Source organism: Tinamus guttatus, unplaced genomic scaffold, assembly GCF_059628265.1.
Source record: "Tinamus guttatus ecotype Peru unplaced genomic scaffold, ASM5962826v1 Tinamus_guttatus_pri_ptg000503l, whole genome shotgun sequence".
Classification (NCBI taxonomy): Eukaryota; Metazoa; Chordata; class Aves; order Tinamiformes; family Tinamidae; genus Tinamus; species Tinamus guttatus.
This window is the reverse complement of record NW_028289037.1, coordinates 6,797,721-6,808,514: the sequence shown is the minus strand read 5'-3', so window position 1 is coordinate 6,808,514 and position 10,794 is coordinate 6,797,721. Positions and strand designations below refer to the sequence as shown.

The window sequence follows — 10,794 nt, the reverse complement described above, 5'->3', positions numbered from 1 at the left end:
CTCACATCATTAACATAAGGAATAAAGTATTAACTTTACTTTGCCTATAGGAATACTCCTATATGCCTATAAGAGTAAGGGTTTTAAGAAAAAAAAAAAGTTGTAGAGAACTTGCAGACTGAAATTCTAATGACTACATGATAGTCAGTCATAGAATCACAGAATCGTTAGGGTTGGAAAAGACCTTTAGAGATCATCTAGTCCAACCCTCCTGCACATCCAGGGTCACCTAGAGCATGTTATAAAGGATTGCATCCAGACAAGGAGATTCCACAAACTCTCCTGGCAACCTGTTGCAGTGCTCTGTCACCCTCACTGTTAAGAATTTTTGCCTTAAGTTCCTGTGGAACTTTTGATGCTTCAGTTTGTGGCTATTTCCTCTTGCTCTGTCCACTGAAAAGAAGCTGGCCCCATCCTCCTCACTCTCTCCCTTAAGGCATTTATCTGATTATTAATCAGATACTAGATCTGACCAGGTACTGCTGATCAGATCCCCTCTCAGCCTTCTCTTCTCCAGGCTGAACAGGCCCAGCTCCCTCAGCCTCTCCTCATAGGGCAGATGTTCCAGGCCCCTGATCATCCTTGTGGCCCTGCGCTGGACTCTCTCCAGCAGCTCCACATCCCTCTTGGACTGTGGGGCCCAGAACTGGACACAATACTGCAGATGTGGCCTCACCAGGGCTGAGTAGAGGGGCAGGATCACCTCCCTCGACCTGCTGGAGACGCTCTTCTTAATGCACCCCAGGATCCCATGGCCTTCTTGGCCACAAGGGCACACTGCTGCCTCATGGTCAACTTGTCATCCACCATGACACACAGATCCTTCTCCGCAGAGCTGCTTTCCAGAAGGTCAGTTCCCAGCCTGTACTGGTGTCTGGGGTTATTCCTCCCCAGGTGCAGGACCTTGTACTTGCCCTTGTTGACCTTCCCTCTGGATGGCAGCGCAGCCCTCTAGGGTATCAGCTACTCCTTCCAGTTTCATAGCATTAGCAAACTTACTGAGGCAGCACTTCGTCCCATCGTCCAAGTCAGTGATTAACAAATTGAACAGGACTAGGCCAAGGACTGACCCCTAGGGGACACTGCTAACTACAGGCCTCCAACTAGACTCTATGCCACTGATTATAATCCTCTGAGCTTTGCCATCCAGCCAGTTCTCAATCCACCTCACCATCCACTCATCTAACCCACACTTCTAGAGCTTGTCCAAGAGGATGCTGTGAGGAATGGTGTCAAAAGCCTTGCTGAAATCCAGATAAATGACATCCACCACTCTCCCCTCATCTATCCAGCTGGTCATTCTATCATAGAAGGCTATCAGGTTAGTCAAGCATGATTTTCACTTGGTGAATCCATGTTGACTACTCCTGAGCACCTTCTTATCCTCCACGTGTTTGGAGACAACAGCCAGGATGAGCTGTTCCATCACCAGGGATGGAAGTGAGGCTGACTGGTCTGTAGCTGTCTGGGTCCTCCTTCTTGCCATTTTTGAATCCAGTTCACTTTGCCTATAATCTCTAGATGCATATTTTACTGGATTTTTTTGTAGTGCTCATTCATACATCCTTTATTCTAGGGCAAAGATTAATCCCACTTGAGCAAGAGTATCTGAATTAGAGTCCAGTGTGCCCAAACTCCTAGTATGGTCCATAAAGGAAGACAGACTTCTAACTGATCACGTCCACTGCAGGTTCTCACACTTCTAAGGAATTACAGTGTCTCCAAGATAATTTGATGCTTGGATAAAAGCCATAAATTAGATAATGTGACTACACTTGCAGTATTAATTTTATTTGTCTCCACCGAAGCATTCAATCAGTTCTTTCAGCATGTAAAATTTGCAGAAAGCAAAGCTAGATAATTTGTCCTCCCCTCTATGCTTTGCATATCAAATGCTTTTCTAGCTGGTCCCACCATCAAGACACTGCTTCCTCTGTTCTACATTAACTTAGACTTAATTCAGCAATCTCCTCTCTGGTTTATTTGAAAACCACTCTAAATAGTGCTGACCTATCCACCTATATGTTTTGTTTGGTCTCCTTCAGCCTCATGATTGACTCAGAAATTCTTGAAGTTTAAATTCTATCACCACCCAGTGTTGCCTGTGTAATCTGCTGATGTATTGAGTCTTCAGAGGTCTCCTTCCAGTGCTACCTAATTCAATCACATTTTATGCTACTTTTGTCTGCTTACTCTCACATTCTTCTGCATCAGAATAACCAAGCTTAAGCTAAAGTTGTTAAATCCTTTCTTTGCAATAATTCTTCAGTTCCACTTGCAGTCACTTCCTCTGCATCATTAACTGAGCAAGTGTCAAGCTAAGATATTTTTCCAACTCTGTCCAGTTCCTTGCAAGTTCTCCCTATATCAATACATATACACTCCACTCTGTCCTGTCAGAAATGTTAGTTCAACGGGACAGGAACTGGGGCAACGAGGCCCTCACCCAAGGGCATTACTGCAACTTTAAAGACTAACAGCAAGATCAGTCAGCAGCAATGTCAGTAAATTAGAAGAGACAATTTCCACGGAAAGGTGGAAGCTGTATTAGCCGTGGATCTGTCTTCAGGCCCGTTTTGAGAATGAAAGCAACTCTCTGGCTATTAAGGGATCAACAAAAGGAGAAAATATTTTTCCCACATTGCAGTTAAGAAGGAGACTACATACACATTTTTTTTCAACTGCAGATGTATTTTTTGTGGTTTCTAGATTAGACTGAGCAACTTTCATCTCTTTTCTCATTAATTCATGCTTGGCAGACAGTATCCCTTTTTGTCAGCATTCCACGATCAGTACTGACTTCTGGTGAATCAATATTCACCAGAACATACTGTTAAAATCAATAACCTCTCAATCAGAGTGTCTGTCTTTTCCTGTAATTGATGTAGCGTCAGCGCACAGAGTTGAAACTCTTTCCTACAAAAAGCTGTTTTCACAGGAGCACACTGGCTTAGAATAAACTTTTCCTTCATTTTTGCTGATCCAAAGGACATTGGATTTTTATGTATATATATAAATACTTGCTCAAGGTCATTGTTTTTCTAAACTGTTAATGAGTGAGACGTATTTAGAGATGGTCAGAAGGATATTTATATTTCTCTGTTTGGACAGGTAGATTAGAAAGCTACTGTGTTTTGGATTTTAATCTCAAAACTGACATGAGCATTTAGAATCATATTGTAGACGCTTCTGAAGAAAAAATAAATATTCAGAGAGCTGCAAAATGATATGAAAAGATAAACATCAGTCTGTACTTTCTATCTTAAGAATTTAATGAAAGAAAAAAAAGTGTGATTCACCAGTTAAACACAGAAGTAGGATGTGATCTGGATGAAGCAATTCTAGGGGAAACTGTATTCTTGGTTCAAAACAAAGCACCTAATCTGGGATAAGAAGGTTTTCATGAGAATTTGTCCTGTTTTTCCCTATCACTACATTGTCTATGCAGTGAAATTTTGTTTTCCACAGCGTGGGTATTCATTACACACCTTCTCAGCTTCACTTTCCTCAATGTGATAAAAATCAGCAAATATGAAGCATGTTTCAAAAAAAAAAAAAAAGTTCCTTCAGATTAATAAACATTTGGGCCGGGGCAGGAGTGGGGAGAGGAAAGAAAAAAAAAAGAAAAAAAAAGAAAAAAAAAAAGAAAAAGAAAATCTTAAGGGAAAAAACAAGAAACAAAGCATCAAGGAAGACAGAAAGAAAAAAAAAATGCAGCTTAACACAAGGTGTCACCTTGCCAAAAAGTCCTCTTTTCCTACTCAGACCTACCAGTTCCTCGGTCCTGGTTCTAGTGCTCCCTTTAACAATGAAGTGACAGGGATACCCTGCACAAATCTTTTCTGTTGTACACTATATTTTTTGTAATGTCATACTGATTCAACAACCTTATCCCTTTATGTTCTTCAATATAAAGCACTTCTGGTTCTGGTTGTCTTTGTAATTTGTCTCTTCCAGAAACTTGAATCTATAGATGTGCACTTCTTGCTGAAGAGAGCAGCGTGAAGGGCTGCACTACCCTTATCTAAACGCAGCATTCCCACACGACTAGAAATTCGGATAGAGATTGAGACACAGCAGATTTCACATGTTGTCTTTTGTTTTGTTTCATGTTCTGGGGTGTTTCCTGGACACGTTTGCACCGTCTGATCTCACACTTTACTGCCATATGCCCTTCAATTAGATCTCCATATATTTAAACATAACTCCTGTCATATTAGAGGATCTGAAATAATTTACATTCCTCTGCAGATCCACCGTTCAGCTCTTTTATTTTTTCCTTTTTTTTTTCCACGAAGTTTTCTTGTACAACTCTCAATACGTGGAGTTCTTCAGCATACTGTTAGTTTTGTTTTACCAAAACTATAGCTTTGGTAACTCCCGTTACCACTTTCCTTGATATATGTATTACAGCTTCTTTCCGCTTTATCGGATCGTTGGCCAGGTGTTCTCCTGAAGCATATACATAATAAAAAGCACCTCTTTTCCCTCCTCTCTCCCTGTTTGCTAAGAAATCTTACAATGATGGTGCGAAAAGAGTGCAGTCCCCTCGTGCTGTGTGTTTCTTTATGTAGTATTAGACAGTATTTAGCAGACGTCGAGCCGCCAGACTCTTGCAGCAGTAGCAGCAATGACGGTGGCGCGGCAAGAGGAGGAGGAGGAGAAGCTCCTTGTCGCCCGGGACTCCCGGATAGAGGGAAGAGAATTGCCGGGAAGGGGCAGGGTAGCCCGGGCGGGCGGCGGGGCCGGGGCCGGGGCCCGGAGCGGAGCTGTCCAAAGTAGCTGCCGCCCGGTGCCCTCCGGCCGGGCCCCGGGGCGGGCCCCACATCCCGCCCGCTCCCTCTTCCCCGCTATCATGGGCAATGCCAGGGGGGAAGCGACGGGAGCAGCTGGCAGCTGAGCAGCAGCAGTCTTAACTGCGCCTCTTCTCGCAAAGGGGACGGGATTTCCACGATGGGAAATATTTGCAGGCAAACGCGGAGGATCTTAGTAGAGCTGGATCCTTCCGCCTCCCCTACTCCTTTGAAATCCCCTTAGAAATTAAGAGCTAATTATCCCCAAAGCGGGCGTGGTGACAATGCATGACAAAGAGGAAGATTAGGGTTTTAGGGGAAGCGCAAGAGTAATGGGCAGCCAGCACGAGGTGCTCAAAGAGAACCGCTCCTGCTCAGCTTGGGTTTGTCTAACACTGCGGCAGGTTGTGCAGCCAGTCTGTTTATTTAGAGCCCGGGTGCGATGTGGGAGGGTGAAGGCACAAGCCCTAACCTCTTCCAGCCTCTCAAGACCAAACCAGAGCAATACCCTATCTCCGTCCCCCAGGGAACCTTGATGAAATAAAGATATTCGGCAGCGTCGTGCGTGCTGATGTGTTTATACGAGTTTCGCGGTGCTTTGCGCGATGTGTTCGGCGCTATCAGAGCATGAAGTCGGGTTGATCCCACGTGCGCGGCCGGAGATGGGGACGGCTCTGCCCAAGGTGCGGGTAAGGGCGGACGCTGTTATCAGCTTCACAAATCTACCCCAGTCTCATGGACAGGAGGAAGGAGTTTCAAAGCAAGTGCTTTGAAATTGCCTGAACCGAGAGGAGCTTAAGAAAGCAGCTTTTTACTGTCACGCTGGAAAGACGTTTGAACTCTAGCTGAAGGGGATTTAGTGAGAGAGCAGAGACGCGATTCCAACAGTTACTAGTGGGAATGCAATATTGGGTCCCCTACAATGCTTACTTAGGCTAATGGAGGTCCTGTCATTCAGCTCCCATTGCGCTGGGATACAGGGTAAACATTCCCCGGTGACCCTCTGCGCGCAGGTCCCCTCTTCAGGACATCATTAAAGCATACGTGCACTTGCCTGACATCAATGGTCAGGCTCGCTCCCAGGGTTCAGAGATCCCGACAGAAAGTAGGAAAACAAGCCCAGTAGAGACCCGGCTCTGCTGCCGCGGGCTTTAAAGAGGCTGAAAATCGTTTGGTTGCGGGTGCGTAAGAAGAGACAAAAGTGCTCAGCAGGTAAGAGCAGAGGGGTTTTGCCAAGAAGGAACTGTCCTTGATCGCTGTGACAGGATTGACTCGCTGGAGACTCCTCTCTCGGGAGCATCCACGCGTCCCCGAAGGGACTGCCTGTCTCCCCTCATCAGCATCACGGAGAGAAATTTTACAGCCGCTCTTTCTAGTCCTGCTAATCCTGTTATCCGTGGGGTTATAAATATTAACGCCGCCGGAGCTGGGAATGAGGGACCAGAATAAGCCCTCTCTGAAGTAAGATGTCAGCCAGCCTCTTCCCAGCCCACCAGCGCCCGCGGGTCCGGGATGAGCTGCACGGCAGAGCCCAGCAAATGCCGTGCCCGGAGGGGCTGCTGGGCGCCTCGGTGCTGGACTTCGTGGCCGACCTCTCCCTGGACGCCCCCGAGGGTCCCCCCAGGGCTGAGCCGAGCCTGGGACTCTACGAGTTCCCCCCCGGGCCTCCTTTCGCGGGCAAAGCCCTGTCCTTCCATGAGGGAATGGCCAGGGGGCTGCCCTTGGTTGCCTTCAGGACAGGAGATCCCGAAGACGACGAAGAGGACGAGGAGGAGGAGAGGATGAGGCGCACTTCACTCTTGGACCGGCCTAAGCGAAAGCGCGTTATCACCTACGCGCAGCGCCAGGCTGCCAACATACGGGAGAGGAAGAGGATGTTCAATCTCAACGAGGCGTTCGACGAGCTGAGGAAGAAGGTGCCCACCTTTGCCTACGAGAAGAGGCTCTCCCGGATAGAGACATTACGCCTGGCCATAGTGTACATCTCCTTCATGACCGAACTCTTGGACGGCTGCAACAGGCGGGAGAGGAGCTAGGAGCGCGGGGCGCGGAGCGGGGCGTGCGGCGGGCACCGCGGCGGGGGGTGCCCCTTCCCTCGGGCGCGCGGAGACGAGGGCCTCCCTTGGCTTCTACCGGGCTTCAAAACAGAGAGCGCTGGGGAAGTGTGTGGGAGACGTGGAGAAGGAAGGCAGAAGAGGGGGGAGATCCAGTGTGTGTAGATTTTCTAATATATAAAGCTTTTTTCTTTCTTTTTTTTTTTTTTTTTTTTTTGTAATGGGAAGGAAGAAAGAAAAGGCAGGGCTGGAAACCCTTTCCTTGTTGTTGCTTCGCTTTCTAGCTTTAAAATTCTGCTGCTTGCTGCCTTAGAGGATGGGTTGGACGGGGCAGGCGAGACGCTCACCTTTGTGGAGCGGCTTCCGAGAGGATTCAGTGGCCATTTAGCGACCTTCCGAGGACAAGGAAAAGTTCCGTGTGCGCGCCTTTTTTTTTTTTTTCTTTATTTTTATTTTTTTTAATAAACAACTCCTTTCTCTTTGAAACTCAGCCTGACAAGTCCGTGCCCTGTATCACGGGGCGAGTAAAGCAGAACATCTGGACAGAACAGTTTCTTGTCGGGATTTTCTTCTAGGGACCAGTCGTGTCCCCGCTTGTGAGCGTTCTGGTGCCGTTGCTAGCGCGGAGCAGAAGCGCCGGAGGAGGAGGAGGAGGGTTTGGTACCGTGAGGGCTGGCGGGCGGGGGGAGCCAGCAACACGCCCAGCCGTGCTGGAAAGTCCTCAGAGAAGCAGAAAGGTGGAGCGAGAAGAGCCCGCCTGGGAAGAGAGCTGTACCCCTTGTGAAGGAGCAAGCTTGGATTCTGAGGGGGTCGGGCAGAGCCCTTCTTTTCCCCTGGACATCTTTCCCCTAAGCCCATCCATGTTCCATTGCCACGAGGAGAAAATAGAAGTATAGTTATTAATGTACAGACGCCGCAGAAGGAGGGATGGAGTGGGGGGAGCCGGCGCTGCCCTGGGGATGGAAATCCCCGGCGGGGCTCCGCCTGCGCGGGCGGCGCTCAGGCCCGGCGTGGGTCGCTATTTTGGGTAGAGAAAAACAAAACAAAACAATCAAAAATCCTGAATACCGCGGAGGGGGAGAAGCGCTGTGAGCCCCCGCCGCCACAGAGAGGCGCGGCCGGGTGTCCCCTGCTCGGGGCCTAGCGCGGCCCTCTCCGCGGCTCCCAGCGCCCCACGTGCGAGCGCGGCTCGGCGCGGCTGCCCGGCAGATCCTCATCTCCGCGGCATTAAACTGCCGGGGTCGGAGCGGCTTCAACAGTTACCCTGGATTCAGGCCAGTGAGGCTAAGACCTGCATCCGACTCTAGTAGCTTTTTGTTTTTTTTCTGGATTTTTTTTTCTCTCATGCTTTCATTAGCTCGTATGATGGCTCCTTTTCCTCATTTGAATCTCTTTAGCATAACTTTCATTAATGATCTAAAATCTTATATAAATATTCTGGTATTCTCTTTCACTTGTTTCCCTGGATCCCTTTTCCATTCGTTTTGTTTACCTTCCTTACATTGCATCTGCAACATTATTGGGTTTTTTTCTTCCCCAGGAGGGCAGTCAGATAGCTAACGCAACTGGACGCTCTCTAGAAGCTTCTTTAATTTTTTTTTCCTAAAAATAAAACGAGAAAAAAGGAAATAAGAATTAACAATGTTCCCAAATCAACAACTGTTTATGTGACCCAGATGCATTTTACTATTCCCACTGTGTCAAGAGAGAAAAAAAAAAAAAAAAGACAGATTAAAGATATTGAAATGTGCTATTCCATTTCTTCAACACTGTCTCTTCTCAATCTGCATACGACTATGTTTTCCACGGCACGATTATATATCTTCTCATTTTTTTTTCTTGACTATGCCACTGGATGAAATTAGAGTTGCATAACACTCTCAGTCTTAAGTTAAGAGATTCATAATGTAAACAAGTCTGTAACAGATAATTCAAAAAATATTGGTTTTCTCTTCTCCGTTTAATAACAAAACATTGGAATGCATTCAAAATCCATGTTTTTTTCCATACTTGTGTTAAAGACTAGAGAGAAGCAGAAAGAAAATATTACATTTTGTTTTAAAATATAAATCAAAATCTGACACCTACATTATAAATTCTGATTTAAATGGCCTCTGGAAATTCTATAGCAGTAATGGCAATAATACAGAACAGTAGTGATATTCTTATTTGAGGCAATTACTCCGAAATAATATTTTAAATTAAAAATGCTGTTCCAGTATACACTAATGAATGGAGTATACAAGCAGCCCAGATCATATATCAAGGTGTATTTCATGTCTGTCAGAGACGTCAGAGGAGCTACTCCATTATACACTGATTTATGAGAGCAGCGAAGGGCTCTTTAGTTTATGATGCTGTATCCAAAACAGGCAGAGATTTACTGGAATGGTTGTCCCGGTGTAGCGTTTTCTCAGGCACCTGTGTGCCTGAGAAGCCCGAAGCCCACCGCATTCCTGCAGGCAGCTCAGTGGAGCAGGGGCATCATTCCCTCCAGCAGCCTGTGAACGATGTGAAGGAGGTGCTAGGGGGGCTCACTCTGCTAAAACAAATATCATCCCATTTTGCAAACACGGAGCGGAGGCTCCGCTCTCCTCTTATCCCGGAGAAATCCTAATGTTAATGAACTGACGGGCAAAACTGCCTTGATTTCGGCTGGGATCTCAACCCCTGCATCTGAGTCGCTTTCGCTGCCTCCAAAAGCTGCTGCCACCAGTGCTGGAGCCACTGGCAGTTCCCGGTCCCCCTGCAGCACCGCGCCATTATCACCGCATTAAGAACAAAACCCGACAGTGTCAATTACTTCTGGGAAAAGATAATAGCGGGTTTTAAAAGCCTTAAAGCTGTTTGATCATATCCCTTTTTTAGATGCTGTTCCGAGGAGGGTTTGTTTATACTCTCTTTGCCCACTGAACACTGCCTTTCGGTAGGGAGTTGAGGTCCCTTGAAGCTATCGAGTTACGATTAGTATTCAGACACATAAACCAAAAAATAACTCTAAATGGAATCATATTTGAGAGGCATTACCAAGCTTTCTCGGAGAAGGAAAAATAATCAAACGATTTTACAATCTATAGTCAGGCAAATCTTGTTTTACAGCTTCTTAACCTGAAAGTAGATTTAAGCAAATTAGTGCTGGAAACAGAACAAAATATTATGATAGCATTGCAAACTTCTGCATCCACATCTTGACCAGCTACTATAGCGCCATGATTGGTGTTTATTATCGCATTTGTCAGCGTTTCCATTATAAACACACTAGTGTGGATGGTTTATAACTCATCTATAAAAATTCCCTCCAGAATGAAACTTGATAAGCGAAGTCTTAGTCCGACAACACTTTTATTTTATTTTATTTTATTTTACAAACCTTAAAATAAATTAGTTTTTAAAGTCATAGGGGTGCTAAGCAAAAGCAATGGAAAATAATTTTGATTTATTTTTGTTCCCCTTCAGATCAGTGGTGTTTCTCAAAGAGATTTTCTATGAGACCCTTTTGGTCCTTTCAGCGAACTTGGACCTTTTTGATTTTCTTAAAAATAGCTGAGGTACTGAGGCTTACAGTGTGACTGCTGTGTATACTGAGTCCCCGTTTTCATAAGAATTTGTTGTTTTTATTAGACTTGCCACAACAAAGACTGTTCTTCCTGTTACATGTACTCCTGAACAGTTAGAAGTACACATATGTATTCTGACTATAATCTATGTTCAGATCAGTACATTTTTTGCTTTTTCTTCTTCTTCAAAAAAAAAGTTGCTAATTTTAATCAGTTCAAAGTACTCCGACATTGGAATAGTTGTTCCTTTCCATGATTTCTAAAAGAGAGGTAAAGAGCCTCCTGCTGATTTAACTCTCTCCTATGCTCTGAAATCAGAAAAATAATAATTGTCCATTTTATTTCCAGTTCCATTTTGTCTTACCCCGATTCAAATGAAGGTGCTGCATT

The 10,794-nt window shown here is 45.7% G+C and overlaps 1 protein-coding gene across 1 annotated transcript; it reads left to right on the top strand.

The window, feature by feature from the left end:
• The first annotated feature begins 6,259 nt into the window (after positions 1 to 6,259).
• FERD3L (Fer3 like bHLH transcription factor) lies at positions 6,260 to 6,829 on the top strand. Its single transcript, XM_010219007.2, has one exon. The coding sequence runs from the start codon at positions 6,260 to 6,262 to the stop codon at positions 6,827 to 6,829; it is 570 nt and encodes a 189-aa protein (XP_010217309.2).
• Positions 6,830 to 10,794: the final 3,965 nt, after the last annotated feature.

Excerpts from the sequence above, each read along its gene's own strand:
- FERD3L (XM_010219007.2), top strand. The coding sequence starts at position 6,260 with ATGTCAGCCAGCCTCTTCCCAGCCCACCAGCGCCCGCGGGTCCGGGAT.